Below are 16,735 nucleotides of genomic sequence, written 5' to 3'. Positions count from 1 at the left end.
TCCATAGCCATGAAGTGCTTTGAGAAGCTAGTAAAGGGCTACATCTGCTCCTCCCTCCCCATCAACATGGACCCCCTGCAATTTGCATACCGCCCCAACAGGTCCACGGAGGACGCCATAGCCCATGTGCTGCACACAGCAGCATCACACCTGGACAAGAGGCAGGGGAACTATGTGAGAATGCTATTCATCGACTACAGCTCGGCATTCAATACCATAGTCCCCTCCATACTCATAGCCAAGCTCAGGGACCTGGGCTTGAACTATGACCTCTGCCAGTGGGTCTTGGACTTCCTGACTGGCAGACCCCAGGTGGTGAGAGCAGGCAACTGCACCTCCTCATCCATCACCCTCAACATAGGGCCCCCCCAGGGCTGTGTTCTGAGTCCCCTCCTCTACTCCCTGTACACACACGACTGTGTGGCTCAGCGGAGTAGCAATACAATCATCAAATTTGCTGACGACACAGTGGTGGTGGGCCTGATCTCTGCCAACGACGAGAGGGCCTACCTGGAAGAGGTCAAGGTCCTGGCGGGATGGTGCCAGGATAACAGCCTCTCCCTGAACGTCAGCAAAACAAAGGAGATGATTGTGGACTTCAGGAGGTCGGGGGTCAAGGACTACAGCCCCCTCAGCATCGACGGGGCACCGGTTGAGAGAGTCAACAGCTTTAAGTACCTCGGAGCCTACATATCCGAGGACTTGACATGGACCACACACATTGACAGTGTTGTGAAGAAGGCACGACAACGCCTCTACTTCCTCAGGCGCCTAAGGAAGTTCCAAGTCAGTCAGAAGATCCTTAAGAACTTCTACTCATGTACAATAGAGAGCATCTTGACTGGCAACATCACCTCCTGGTTTGGGAATAGCACTGCACAAGACCGAAGCAGACTACAAAGAGTGACACGTTCAGCCGAACGAACAATTGGAGGGGGGCTCCCCACCCTCCAGAACATTTACAACAAGCGTTGCAAGGGCAAGGCTAAGAGAATCATTAAAGACTCCAGTCACCCGAACAACTGCCTCTTTGAACTGCTGCGGTCAGGCAAGCGATACCGGAGTCTCAAGGCGAGCACAGAAAGACTCAGAAGAAGCTTCTATCCCCAGGCCATCAGACTGCTAAACGAACAATGAACACTACACAACAACAACCACCAAACGCACATAGCACACACATCCACACGCACACACTCACTTTAAACAGACACACTGTAGCACCCACTCCACACACTTTATAGCACACACCCACTTTAAACAAACACACTGTAGCACCCACTCCCCACACTTTATATTTATTGATGAAGGATTGCACTACAACTCGTACACCTTACTGTAAATTGTACCTAAATTGTACCTCATCCCATTTCTGCTTTGCACTATATAGTACTGTACATTAGTACACTGCATAGTATTGTATATTATATGGTAACTCAGAACATTGTACATATGTCTATACCGAACACTGTGACCTCATTTTCTTCTTCTAAATTACATGCTATACTATGTTATTTGATACTATCTTGTCTAGCACAGTCTCTGGAGCGTAACAGTAAGAAGCATTTTGTATGAAAGTATTCTGTACTTCTGTATGACAACTATTAAAGAAACTTGAAACTTGAAACTTGTTTACGCACATATCTGTGTGTACGCAGCATTGATAAATGAGGGCCCAGGTGTGTATGGAGTGTTTTTGTGGCCTTTGACTATTTCCATGTACTGTCATACAAGTTGTACAACACTAAGAATAAGGAATATTAAGTTCAGTTAACATTAGTAATTAAGTTCAGTTAACATTAGTAATTCGCTGTATTTAAGTCCAAAACCGAGCAGGATCTTGTAGTTTGTCCAGGTGAGGTGGTTATTAGGCTACTGGTAAGTGGACAAGATAACAATTTCCTCTCTGTGCATTCAGTAGAAAGTTATCCAGCTGCAAGCTAGCCTAGTTTAGCACAAATTAATAGAAGCGGATACGGACCAGCTAGTCTAAGAGTTTTAACCTCCTGCAAACTTAGCATAAAACGCCTGTAGATTGCATACTGAAAGTAAATTGGACACTATTCTGGAACCATTTGTAGCAGATGCACAAGTCTGGCCACTTTTGAAAGGAAACACTCTTTCACAATTTTCGTCTGAATAATTTTGCAAACAGATACCTGCAGATCTATCTACTCTATAGTTATTAGCTGGACACTGCTGGGGCCATAGCCTGCAGTCTTACCTAGAATATGTCCAAAGTTGATAACAATATCACAAAAAAATTGTGTTTTACACATACACTTTATGTAAAGGTATGTTTAGGCATTTTTCCCAAAGATTTGTGAGAGGAGTCACACTACATCAGTCCCCTCTCCCCCTCCTCCACTAATCTCTTGTCACATACACCACCCCCACCCCTTCTCACCAGTGATGGGAATAATGGCGTTATAAATAACAGCGTTACTAACGGTGTTTGTAACTGAGGGGTACAATTCCCTGACTGTATTGAGAGTATGGTATTATTAAACCACTACTTAGTTATGTACTTTAATTACTGGCCATACAGTACATGATATATCTGGTGAACACCCACACAAGAATACGGCAATGACAAAGAAAGTTCTAGTTAGAGGTATTTATTATTATTAGAGCAGCAACGGTAGGTTACAGATTGAGAATTATAATTGCGCTTGTAAGGCGAAGAACACTTAAAGTAGGTCAAGAGCGTAAGTCCATGAGAATAATAAGATGGGTATAACTGACGCCACCTGTAGCATAGTAATTACATAAGGCACACTCGTAGTCAGCTGGAGACACTAGGGGGTTCCCTCCGGTTGTAAGCCGGCAGAGTAGAGGAATGTTCGGGAGCAAAGTCTGGATCAACGCGGAATAACGAGGCTCCAGATACAGGAGCCAGTGCAGTACTCCCTTGGTCCTTAGACAAAGCAACAGCTATAATCCAGTATGCACGACAGCATGGATGAAAGCTAGCCAGCCTCTGGTCCTAGAGGCGGGCTCGAGGGTGCTCCTCACAGGGGTAGATCCCACACAGCAGTGGGGTAGACGGTTCTCTGCTCCAGCAGCCACAGTACCAAAGCAATATAATCCAGCCGGAAAAGGCTCTGCATTCGCCGGTGTAGGTTCTCCGGTGTACATATCCAACGGTTCTCGTCTAGGACTCCTCGGGTGGTGGCGCGAGTTTAGGCCGCCCAGCCTGGATAAGTGCACTAGCTATAGGTACGACGAACCGGTGGTAATGCTGGTCACGGAAGAACGGTAGCCGCACGATACACTATAAATGATAGACTATTACTTCACAATAGAATAAGTCGAACTCGACGATACAGCGTTAAACTCTGACACTTTAGCTATATATTCGCACGCGGTTCTCAAGGCTCTATTCAGGGGCAAAGAGGCCCACTTCACGGCACGTTGTATCGTGGTGAAGGCTTCAACGTTTTGGATACTCTACTGCTGTATCCACCTGCGACGTATTTATACGTAAGGTGAATAATCTAGTGCCAACCTCAGTTCTGTCTCGTATTACTGCGCAAACCTGGACATGTTGAGACATGCCTTGGCGTTGTCTTTGAACTTGCCATTGGGGGTATGGCCGTTGGCGCCTAGGGGTCGCTGTCCAATAGGAGAACGAGTATTATGGTCTGGTTTGTACCTAGGTAAAGGGATATTCCGTGTATATATACAAAGAATATACAAGGGATATCAAACGATATACAAATATTATACATGGGATCTCAAGCAATAAATATATATATTCGGTTTAATCGGACCCTTTGTAACAGCCGCCTCCTAATTAGTCCGCACCTAATTAGATAAGCAGAGACAGATTAACCGTCTTGTCAACTACTCGATGTCCGTTGTGGGGAGTAGGGCAATTCACAAAGTCAGTGGGTCATGGTCGTCATCAAGGGAGTCAGGAAGCCTTGGCAACTCTATCAGCCTCGCCACGGGTCGGGTGTATGTCCGTCCCTGGACAAGAACTTCTGCCGCTCTGACCTTTCCGTCGGCACCAGTGATCACTTTGCTTACGCGGCCGGCCGGCCACATAGCTCGGGGTAGTGACTGGTCTATGATCATGACGACTGTGCCCTCCGTCAAGTTGTCTCTAAACTGTTCCAAAACTTGTCAGCCAATACTTGACTGTACCTCCACATTCTTCGGCCGTTCGCTTCCTCAGGTCTGTACACCGTCTGTGGGAGCGTGGGGTCCAGCCGCCCCATCAAGAGAGTGTTGGGGGTGACTGGGTCGACATCTGCTACATCACTTGAGACGTAACCGAGGGGCTTTGAGTTCAATACTCCCTCGATCTCTGTGAGGACTGTCGTGAGGACTTCTTCAGCCACGGTCTGGGCCCCAAGCACGGCGTACAGGGCTGTCTTTATTGAACGTACTTCTCGTTCCCAGGTTCCCCCAAAGTGAGGGGCGTTCGGGGGGTTAAACTGGAAGTCAATCTGAGAGGGAGCGAGGTGGGTCTTAAGTTCTGGGCCCATAGCTTGGATGCTCTCTCTCAGCTCTCTTTCTCCGCCCTTGAAGTTTGTCCCGTGATCAGACAATAGTATAGACGGTTTTCCTTTCCGCGCTGTGAATCTCCGGAAGGCCATAAGGAATGAGTCCGTACTCATGGTTGGAAGGAGTTCTATGTGTATCGCTCGGGTGGTCATGCATTTGAATACAATACCCCACCTCTTCTCCGTCCCTCTTCCTTTCTTCACGTACAGCGGGCCGAAGCAGTCCATGCCGGTGGAGTGAAAGGGCTTGTCGCCAAGTCGGAGGCGACAGGGAGGCAGGTCAGCCATCCTGGGTATACTGGGCTGTGCTCGCCACTTGCGACAGTCTAGACAGGTCCGCTGGAAGCGTCGTACTGCTTCTCTTCCTTGCAGTATCCAATAGCGATGTCGGATCTCAGCGAAGACTCTCTCTGCCCCAGCGTGGTGCACATCCTCGTCGTATTTCTTTATGATGAGCTCTGTGACCTTGTGTCGGCTGTTGAGAACTATAGGGAACTTGACGTCGTCCGTTAAGTCCGGGGCCCGTCTCAGACGACCACCCACTCTGATGAGATCATGGGCGTCGCGCTCAGGGGCCAAGTGGAGCAGTCTGCTGTCTGACGGGACTGGCTTTGATCCCTGCAGACAGTCTAGCTCGTCGGGGAACGAGTCTCTTTGGGCTCGCTGTAGCAGAAGGAGTTCTGCTTCTTCGTAATTAGCTGCATTAATGTCAGTAGTGGAGGGAACCTCAGGGTGGTGCCACAGGAATGTCTTTAACTGCGCACTCTCAAGGGTGGGGCAGTCGTCTATGTTAGGGTCGGTGGGGACTGGTGTGTGCGTCAACCCACAGAACATAGATTTCTTCATCTCTGCCTCCTCTTGACTAGCCTCCCGTGGGGTGGGGTTAGGCCACTCTTCTTCCGGGAGCTTGAGGAACTCGGGACCGTCACTGTAGATATTGTGACGTGTGAGGTCATCTAGGGACATCCCCCGTGTGATGACATCTGCTGGGTTCTGTTTTGTGTCCACGTACCTCCAGCATGCTGATTCTGTTAGGTCTTGGATCTCTGTGATTCTGACTCCCACGAAGACCTTGTATCTACACGAATCGGACTGGATCCATGTGAGTACGGTCATGGAGTCTGACCACAGGATTGTTCTTTGCACCGGGATGGTGAGTTCACGTTGGATTAACGTGGCAAGTTGCGCGCCTACTAGGGCTGCGCAGAGCTCTAGACGCGGGATCGATTGTTGCTTGCGGGGGGCTATCCTTGAGTGAGCCAGGATGAAGGCGGTATGTATTTCTCCTCCCTCCTCTCGGGCCCGCAAGTAAGCCACCGAGCCGTAGGCTACTTCTGAGGCGTCGCTGAAGACGTGCAGGTCCATCTGGCACGTCTCCAGCCGCACTGTGGGTGGGAAGTAGCTGCGGCGTATGTTGACACCTGGGAGCGAGTTGAGTTCCTTTTCCCACTCTCTCCATGTGGAAGCAAGGTGGTCGGGTATGGGGTCGTCCCAGCCCTGTTCCTTGTCCCACAGCTCTCGCACAATCATTTTGCCCTGGTGGTGTAAGGTAGGATACATCCCAATGGGTCATATTGTCTGGCGAGTGTTCTGTATACACTCCGTCTGGTGGTCGGTAGTGAAATCGACCTTCCCTGCTCCTTGGTCAGGGGTGTGTGTCTGTAATGGAGCGAGTCTGTTTTGAAGCGCCAGACTAGTCCTAATGTCATTTCTTGGGCTTCACCTGGGATGGTCGCCATCCAGGTCTCGCTGCTTGCTGCCTTGTTCTCTGGGGAGAGGCTGCGGAGTACTTGAGGGTCGCTGCTGGCCCACTGCCGGAGATCAAAGCCGCCTTTGATCAGGGAGGCGCGGAGCTTGAGTAGGAGGGCCTCGGCCTCTTCTGGCGTCGAGACGCTTTGCAGACAGTTGTCCACGTAGAAACTCCTCTCTACACTTTGTCGGACCTCCTCGTCAGCTGCTGGGTCCTCTGCGACATGTTTTTGCAGTGCGAACGTAGCACAGCATGGGCTGCATGTGGTTCCGAAAGGGAGGACCTCCCATTGGTAGATGGATGGTTGCTCATCCCCGATCCTCTCTCTCCATAAGAACCGCAGCAGGGGCTTGTCCTCGTCCACTAGTCGCACCTGCAGGAACATCCCTTTGATGTCGCCGCTGATGGCCACCTTGTCTTGGCAGAAACGTAGCAACACGCCTAGTAGAGAGGGGCCGAGTGTTGGGCCGGGCAAGAGTTCTTTATTCAGATTCTGTAGTCCGATCTGGTAGCTGCAGTTGAACACAATACGATCCTTGCCGTTGTGGTGGACCTTGTGGTGGGGCACGTACCATGATTCGGTCGTCTGATCGGCCTCTTGAATGTCAATTTTCTTTATGTGTCCCGCTGTGATTAGCTTGTCAATCTCAGCGTGGTACACAGTGGCTTGAGTGGGGTCTCTGGCTAGACGCCGCTCGGTGGTCAGTAGATATCGCTCCGTCGCTTCTTTTGAGGCGTGGAAGGTGGGCATACCCTCTCGCCTCAAGAGTGGAGTTGCGTATCTCATCACTCCATTGACCTCGACTCTCTTTGTCCTCTGCTCGAGGAGGGTTATGGCATAAGTGTCTTCCTTTGAACGAATGAGTTTCTTTTCATTCTTAAAGGGCATTGTGTCTAGTGTCCATAGCCTCTCGACGTGCTGTAAGAGGGTGGTGTCTTCTTCTGTCATTCTGGAGTGGAGGCAGCGAGTGGCTGCTGGTCGGTTGGGAGACCTGGAGAGGGGGCCTTGTAGTGTCCATCCTAGGCGGGTCTCGACTGCTGCTGGACAGCCTCTGGGCCCTATGTGGACCCGGTCCGTTGGGACGATGAGGTGTGCGTGGTCGGATCCTATGAGCAGGGTCGGGGTGGCGCCGTCGATGAGCGGTATAGGTAGTTGACGTAGGTGCACGTATTTTTCCATCAGCTTGGGGATGGGGTAGGTGTACTGTGACAGGCCTATGTCTTGGCTGGTGAAAGCGTTAGTAATCCTATACTGCCTCTCGGGCTGCCCGCTTGCTGCGATAGTGAAGGAGACGTTTTCACCCTTTATTGTCTTCAATTGTCATTGTTTCTTCACTCCCCCGCAGACCCAGCCGGGCTGCAGCGGATGCGAGGAGGAGAGTCTTTTCTGACCCATCGTCAAGGACGGCGTAAGTGTCCATGACCTTGTCCTCGTAGCTTAACACTTTGGCTGCCATGGGTTAAATTAATGATATACCATAGATTGCCAGCGCTATTTGTCTATGGAGAAAGTCCCCTTCTTTGCAGGGCTATAACTTTTTAAATTCTATTGCTACATTGCCATTATTAGGGCCCATTCAAAGTCCTATATGTATTGTTCATTGTGTAGCAACGTTAAACTTTTTCATTCACATATTCATAGTAAAGTATGGTGTAATGTATAAGTATGTTTTCATCTCTTTCTGCAGCTTTCTCCAGAACGTGATATATAGCCCCAAATGCATTATATTGATGATGAAATACAGTTTGATGGCAATCAGCGCGATATAAAAAATGCCAACTAGACGTACTTCTAGAAGTTACTACACGTCATCTGATGTTGACCGGATGGGCGAGGGGGCGTTTATAATTCCGTGGGCAGCGTTATACCAATCATCTAATGTGGGTCAAATGTTGATAATATCAGTTATTATCGAAGACGGTAACGTTACACGCTGAAACTCACCCCAGTGTCCGCGCGCCGTTGGGCGATCATCGTCGAGTAGAAATTTTATCATTATGGGATATATTATTACCCGGTCCATCTCCAGCTTGTATAATGGTATATACGTCCAAATCATGTTGTTTATCGAGTTATTGGCAATCGATCGTTATGTAGTGTGACGAGCTAGAGTGCCGGAACCTATCCCGAGTGGCCGGAAGCAATACGGACATCTAGCACAACCTCCACTGTGCTTCCTGTTAAGCGGTTGCGCGATCGGCCACCAGATGGCGCTCCTGAACCGCCAGAGAGCTCAGTGGGTCCTGCTGGTGGTTCTCAGGCCAGCGGAGGGACATTATGGATCAGATCGCAGATTTTTGAAATATTGATATAAAGACGACGTACAGCGTCCCCCGGCAACTTTAGCATCGCCAGCAAAGACGTTGTAAATCGTTTTTAGGCAGTCAAAGTGTTAATATCACTCGGACCACTTTCAAGAGCACTCGGGAGCTTCCGCTGCTGGCGGGGTCGATATACATGACGTTTACTCTGGTGCTGCTTGGGGGTGCGAGTTTCTTCCTGTTGCTGTCATGCAAGACATCCAAGTGGGCGCCGTCACAACTGCTGCATTTCTTCTTTAGGCGGCACTCGGCTACCATATGGCTGCACGCGCAGCAGAAACAGCGGCGGTTGGCTTTGATCCACTGACTCACTTCGTCGGCGGTCATCTTCTTGAAAGTGTCACATTGAGACAGCCAATGTTCTTTCTCGCAGTACTGGCATACAATCTTCCACTTCTCTTTTGTCGAGGGGGTGTTGTGGTTCTTGTGCCGCGGTACTGATTCGGCTTGGTGCATAACGGTCACCAACCGGCGGTTATCATTGGATCTCCGAGGTCCATCTCTTGGGCTTGGTCCACTCCGCACGAACGTATCCAGTCGTAGGCTGCTGACTTCTCTCGCGAGGAAGTCGGCCAGGTCTAGGAGGGATGGCTCGGGACCGTCGGGATCACGGTGGTCTCTCTGCCGCCTAAAGCGCTCTTGGAGGGCTGGAGAGAGCTTCTCTAATATTCGTTCTACATTAGAGTTAGCATATAGTTCGTGTCTCCCTTTTTCCTTTTGGGACCCCAGCATCCCTACCAGGGATTGTACCTTGATAGAGAGGTCATCCAATGATCGATTGTCTGTGGCTGGGGGGAGACGGTCAATATTCCTTATTTCTTGTATCACGTAGTCCCATATGCGTCCATAACGCTGGTCGAGGGCTACTAGAGCCGCGGAGTATGGGGTGCTTGAGTTGGAATATGCCAGCGCTATATTATGCGCTCTGGGCACCTTGAGATGCTTGAGGAGGATAGCATATTTGTACGACTCATCAGGGACGTCGGACATCATAGTCTCTAAGCACATCCGTAATTCCGTGTACTGTGCTCTGTCCTCGTGCGTAAAGTCCGGGAATGTCGGTGTGCCAAGGTACGATGCCATGGATGGCTGGCACATCGGTGAGCGTTGGGGGAGAGGCCTCCTGGGCGAGTCTCCCCGTACGTGTTGTCGTGGGCTGGTACTTGGTGGGTACCAGAGGCCGGGTACCCAGGTGCTGTTCCTCGGTGCTGGCTGTGCGTCAAACTCACCCTTGAGTTGAGTCGGGGGTTTGTAGCGCAGTGCCTCGGGGGTGAAGTCTGGGCTGTACTGGACCTCCTGGTCCTGTGGAGTACGTTGCTGCTGGTGGGCTTGACCTTCCTCCTCTTCCTCTTCCTCTGCTAGGTCTTCTAGGTCTTGAAGTCTTCTATTCAGTCTCTCGGCGGCATAGGCCGGCTCTTCCCGGTTGCTGGGTCTCGTATGGAGCGGTCGGGGAGGGGGTTCGGAGACGTGGATAGGATCCTTCTGTTGGCCGGGCTCCGGGTCACTTGGTCGGGTAGGGGAAGGTGCCCTAGACCCTTGTCGTGATGATGCCCTGGAGCTCGGTGCGGAGAGAGGGGGTGTCGCCCTGGCAATCAATTGCTCCATTATCTGCGCCTGTAGCCGGTCGCGCTCTGCTTCGCGCTGGATGTGGGCGATGTCGCGCTCTGCTTCGCGCTGGGCTTGGGCTGCGTCGCGCTGTGCATTGGCGGCATCGCGCTGTGCATCGACGGCGGCGCGCTGTGCATCGGCGCGGTCTCTTTCAATGTTCTCTTCCGTCTGGAGGCGTCTGGTCTCCAGGCGTATGCGGTCGTCTTCACTCCTTTGCTGCGCCTGGAAGCGATCTCGCTGGGTTGCAGAGTGTTCGCGTTCACTAAGGGCTTGCGCTTGGAGTTGCGCGTGAAGGCGCTCTCGTTGGTCTGCAGATTGTTCGCGCTCACTCAGTTGTTGAGCCTGCAGGCGTTCTCTTTCCATGGTAGAGTGTTCGCGCTCACTTAGTTGTTGCGCCCGGAGGCGCTCTTGTTCCATGGAAGAATGTTCGCGCTCACTAAGCGGCTGTGCTTGGAGTCGATCGCGTTCAGTGGAGGCTGCCAGGGTGGCGATGAATGCCTGCGCCAGCATCTTGTCCGCTTCGCTGGGGGAAGACACTGACGGAGGTGATCGGCTTCTGACAGTGCTCGTTGGAGATCTGTTCTCTTGGCGCGCCCCGAGGTCTATCTCCTGGGCGCGCTTCTCTTCTGGTAGTGGGTCGGGTTCTGTCCCTGGAGCGCTTTCTTTATCCTGGAGCTCTCCGGGGACCGTCCCGTTGACGTTGTCTGGGGGTATAGTCATGTCATGTCCCCCCTGGTCCCCCCCGTGAGCTTGGTCAGTTACGTTAGAACCCACTAGGGTCTCTACTGGCAGGGTCGCCTGGTCGGTAGGATTTGACATGCTTTTACTATCCGCTTTTTCCGCATTTAACGTCTGTATAAAGCTAGGTATTAGACTGACCGCGTATTCCTCTAGGTAGGGAGGTGGCTGACGTCTGCGCTGCGGGCGTTCTAGCTTGGGAGAGCCGCTTGGGGAGTGTTCACCGCTGGCCATGGTTAATATCAATATTATATTTAGATATTACACTGATATTCCTCCGGCTCGAAGGACCAATGGTAACTGAGGGGTACAATTCCCTGACTGTATTGAGAGTATGGTATTATTAAACCACTACTTAGTTATGTACTTTAATTACTGGCCATACAGTACATGATATATCTGGTGAACACCCACACAAGAATACGGCAATGACAAAGAAAGTTCTAGTTAGAGGTATTTATTATTATTAGAGCAGCAACGGTAGGTTACAGATTGAGAATTATAATTGCGCTTGTAAGGCGAAGAACACTTAAAGTAGGTCAAGAGCGTAAGTCCATGAGAATAATAAGATGGGTATAACTGACGCCACCTGTAGCATAGTAATTACATAAGGCACACTCGTAGTCAGCTGGAGACACTAGGGGGTTCCCTCCGGTTGTAAGCCGGCAGGGTAGAGGAATGTTCGGGAGCAAAGTCTGGATCAACGCGGAATAACGAGGCTCCAGATACAGGAGCCAGTGCAGTACTCCCTTGGTCCTTAGACAAAGCAACAGCTATAATCCAGTATGCACGACAGCATGGATGAAAGCTAGCCAGCCTCTGGTCCTAGAGGCGGGCTCGAGGGTGCTCCTCACAGGGGTAGATCCCACACAGCAGTGGGGTAGACGGTTCTCTGCTCCAGCAGCCACAGTACCAAAGCAATATAATCCAGCCGGAAAAGGCTCTGCATTCGCCGGTGTAGGTTCTCCGGTGTACATATCCAACGGTTCTCGTCTAGGACTCCTCGGGTGGTGGCGCGAGTTTAGGCCGCCCAGCCTGGATAAGTGCACTAGCTATAGGTACGACGAACCGGTGGTAATGCTGGTCACGGAAGAACGGTAGCCGCACGATACACTATAAATGATAGACTATTACTTCACAATAGAATAAGTCGAACTCGACGATACGGCGTTAAACTCTGACACTTTAGCTATATATTCGCACGCGGTTCTCAAGGCTCTATTCAGGGGCAAAGAGGCCCACTTCACGACACGTTGTATCGTGGTGAAGGCTTCAACGTTTTGGATACTCTACTGCTGTATCCACCTGCGACGTATTTATACGTAAGGTGAATAATCTAGTGCCAACCTCAGTTCTGTCTCGTATTACTGCGCAAACCTGGACATGTTGAGACATGCCTTGGCGTTGTCTTTGAACTTGCCATTGGGGGTATGGCCGTTGGCGCCTAGGGGTCGCTGTCCAATAGGAGAACGAGTATTATGGTCTGGTTTGTACCTAGGTAAAGGGATATTCCGTGTATATATACAAAGAATATACAAGGGATATCAAACGTTATACAAATATTATACATGGGATCTCAAGCAATAAATATATATATTCGGTTTAATCTGACCCTTTGTAACAGTGTTACTTTTTTCAGTAACGAGTAATCTAACGGATTAATAACGCCGTTACCGTTACTGCCAAAATAATTTGCACGTTACTATAATTTAAGCTGTTTTTTTCATCAGATGGTCTCAGTCTGATGAGATGGCCACGTGCATTCTGCAAAGACCTGCTCCGCTCTGCCTCTGATTGGCTCTGATCATCACCCTGACATTCTTATTCGCTGAATGACGGGGTAAACAAAATAGCCATGTGCAACTGAGTTTGCGTCGGAGCATCAACTTTCCTAATTGAAACGTTAAAAAAGCAGAGCGTCTCAAAAAAACACATAATGTGTCGTGACCGGTGTGTAGCCAGCACATCAGCGCCTCTCCACTAAGCCTTTCAGCACCAGACAGCAGCAAACATACAGCAACGACACTGCCTGTGCCCAATTCATAGGGGTCATTGCAGACACACTGAAAAAAAATACATCCCTTCAGATCGCTGAGAACAGCTACATGGCCTTCATGATTGACGGAGATACAGACGTCTCGGCAGGAGTGTGAGCAACAACAGATCAACAACAGATCAGCGCAACAACAGATTTGCATGTTCATTCTCTGACGTACGGTACACTTTACCTCTTTTACCGCTTCTCTGTCTCAGAAAACTAACTCAAGTAAGGGGTCATTCTTTTCAGAATTTCATTGGCTACACAAACGATCAATCATTGTCAGCGTCAGTGGTGATTTGTCCCGTCATTGAGAGGTGAAACCGGAGGTGGTTTGGTCTTATAACCCGAGATCAATAGGTCAGGTGGTGTGTCAATCAAACAACAGCCATTTTAGCTTTCAACCGATGTGTTGGTTGAGTGTCAATAACACATCGTGACGTGGGTCCATATCGGCCTCCATGCATTTGTGCTAAGCTATGCTAGCCTGCAGACGGATTGCTTTCTACTGAACGCACAGGAAATGTATATTCTTGTCCGACTCTGGAGAAGAAAGTAAGCACATTTCCTATATGTACTTTTACGTCTGCTGTTTGGGCGCATTACAAATTTAGTTTAGTCTACGATAGAGATTAATTAAACAGCGACTGAGCGTGATAATTGCACTATGCAAGGTGTATGCATCAGTTAATTTAACATTGTGGGCCATAGCTCTGGTCCGTTACCAGCATATGGAGAGATCCGGGAAAGGCAAAAGCAACTCCTTCTCCCAACATATTACAAAAAAACAGCCTCTGCATTTAGATTCCAACAGGGCAAAATCCATAATCAAATCCTTAATGTTGTTATTTATGGCAAACTATATGCAGCCCCCAATGCAGTCATGTTTGTTATGTCAGTGTATAACGAGCCACAACGTTAATATTTCCTCTCATAGTCACTGCAGCAACAGGTAATTTCCAAACTTGGAACAGACAGGAGGCATAATTGTCAAAGAATTATCCAACATGTCCATTATAGACCTACAGTGAGGGATGACCTCCAGAGCAAAGTGACCAGACTGCCCACAACTCTTTGATTACTCCGGAAAAAGGTCTTCAGACAATGTATATTCATATTTGTATTTACTTGATGCTAAATGATTGCAGGGCAAATAGTATGGGAAGCATCAACACTCACAGCTAAATCTTCGACCAGCTTCTCTTCGAAGCTGTGGTCCTCAGCTGATACCCAGGACTTATCATAACCCTGCAGGAACAGGTTGACAGCTCTGTGCCTAGGGAAGGGAGGATGGGTAAGAGTGTGTGTGATAGAGAGAGAGAGAGAGAGAGAGAGAGAGAGAGAGAGAGAGAGAGAGAGAGAGAGAGAGAGAGAGAGAGAGAGAGAGAGAGAGAGAGAGAGAATATGAGAGAGAGGGGGATGGTAGAGAGATAGAGGAAGGGAAGGGATTAGAAATAACAAAATGTACAGTAGATAGGGGGAGAAACAAGAATGACAGAAGACAGGGATGGAATCAATGCAGTGAAAAGTTATGACGATCTTGAGTATCGCAATATTATAATAATATTTGTTGTGTTCCTCTCTTGCAATAGCTGAGCTAAAAAGAAACAACCTAGTGTGTACATTGTAGAGCAACCGCCTCACACTAGTTATGTGCAGGCAGCCAGGAAGGGTTGCCTGAATTATTTATTGAATGATTAATTAAAAACGTTCAATTCGGGTGTGTATATAACTTTCATATTGCCATACCATTTTATAAAATCAATAACTTACTTCAAGCCGTGAAGTAAATGAAGGCACCCCCTTAGCTGTGATATAATAACCATATACTGAGCTAGTACTTAAATATAGAATACAGTATATGATATTTCTCTACTACTACACAAACACACACACACAAACATTTCAAATGCTAATGCATGTGCTACCATTATGCCAGTGGTCTGATTGATAGCCTAATTAGGTTTTACAATACCTCCATAGCCTGAAGTCTTACCTAGAACATGTCCAAAGTTGATAACAATATAAAAAAAAATATTTAAAAAAATAATTGTGTTTTACACATCTTTATGTAATGGTATGTTTAGGCATTTTTCCAAAAAGGAGTGAGAGGAGTCAACACTACCTCAGTCCCCTCCCCCACTATTCTCTTGTCACATACACCCCCCCCCCCCCACCCAACCCTTCCCAACACATACACAAACAAACCCTCAACCCCCAGACGAGTGACAACAACAGATTAGCGCAACTTGCACTCCGGAGACTGAGAGTCAGTAGTCGAGGACATTCTACCAGGCCGATGTCGGGGCAGGGCCTCCAACGTCATCTGTGACCCAACGCACCCTGCCCACCACCTCTTCCAACCACTGCCCTCCAGCAGGCCATACACCAGTCAATGCCACCATGTGTGTTTTCAGTTAAAATCAGTTACAAAATTATGAAATTACATTTTGAGTGAACGCTTGGGGCCATCCTAGAACAGACACATCATTGTCTAATACGCGATTGCTCTGTCCTCTGTTCCACTGTGTTTGTGTGTGTGTGTGTGTGTGTGTGTGTGTGTGTGTGTGTGTGTGTGTATGTGTGTATAGGTGTGTGTGTGTGTGTGTGTGTGTGTGTGTGTGTGTGTGTGTGTGTGTGTGTGTGTGTGTGTGTGTGTGTGTGTGTGTGTGTGTGTGTGCTTCCGTGTTCAACATTAAACTATTGTGCAACCTTATACACTGTACTTAAATTAAAACAAAAAAAAACGTATTTGGTACTTACCCTATGTGTTTGCTATTTTATTGAAATTATGTTTTTAAGTTGCAGGAAATTACAGCAAATGGCGTTCTTTGTTTAATTTATTTGCCATTTTCTTTGCCTCCACCCCCTAGCTGCGACTCAATACTATCTAGTTTGAAAAAACGTGGGGACAAGCCCTGCTGGACAATACATGCACCACATACATGCACCACATGCTGTACATGCACCAGTTGCACCACATGCATGCACTACAACATCCCCATGGCCTGACACCCCCCCCCCCCCCCCCAACCCACACACCCACTACAACATACACATATACAGTAGATGCATACGAACACACACACACACACACACCCATACACCCCCTACAACACACACAGACACTATATACATATACATTCGCCCCACTGACCACCCACTGTGCCATACTTGTTTATTGATACTTAATTATCGATACTTGTTTGCATCTTGTGTTGCTGCCAGATCGTATGTTGTTAATTGAACCCTTGCACTAAAAAAACATATAAGTCTGACAGCCCGTGCATTTGCAGTTGTGAAGTTAATCTAAATCACAGACTCTTACTTACCATCTTTAGATAATAAAGTCTGAAAACATTGTTTCTCTGAAAACATTGTTTCTCTGAAAACATTATTTCTCTGAAAATGTTTAACAGACTGATATGGTTCTTCGTCTGAGGTACTCAATTGTTATTGTTTATTTGCACACTGGATAGCACATTGAGCACTGCTCTAACTTGGACTTTACTTTTATATAATTTTTTATATCAGGGAGGGCCACGTCACTGTGTTGTCATCTTGCACAGCAGTATAATGACAATAATAGCTTCTTATCTTGTTATTATTCTTACTAACGAGCTCAACAGCAAGTGTCCATCCATCCAATATACCCCCCCATGCCTCCTGTGCCATAAATAAACCGACAGCAGAGCAAACCATGCAAGGTGCCAACCTGCTCACTGGGAGCAGTTAGGGGTTAAGTGCAGGGCCGGAGGGAAATCATTCAGG

At 48.5% G+C, this 16,735-nt stretch overlaps 1 protein-coding gene across 1 annotated transcript in view; it reads right to left on the bottom strand.

Annotated features, from left to right (window-relative positions):
* The window catches only part of ryr2b (ryanodine receptor 2b (cardiac)), a gene marked incomplete at both ends in the record, with an annotated part of 396,550 nt that overhangs the window by 122,254 nt on the left and 257,561 nt on the right, over positions 1 to 16,735 (bottom strand). Inside the window, 1 exon segment of the mRNA XM_084321996.1 lies at positions 14,144 to 14,240. Coding sequence (XP_084178122.1) covers positions 14,144 to 14,240 — 97 coding nt within the window.

This window comes from Notolepis coatsorum (assembly GCF_963971535.1).
Source record: "Notolepis coatsorum genome assembly, chromosome: 9".
Lineage (NCBI taxonomy): Eukaryota > Metazoa > Chordata > Actinopteri > Aulopiformes > Paralepididae > Notolepis > Notolepis coatsorum.
Note: the sequence above shows the minus strand (reverse complement) of the source record. Positions and strands in the feature narration are given on the sequence as shown.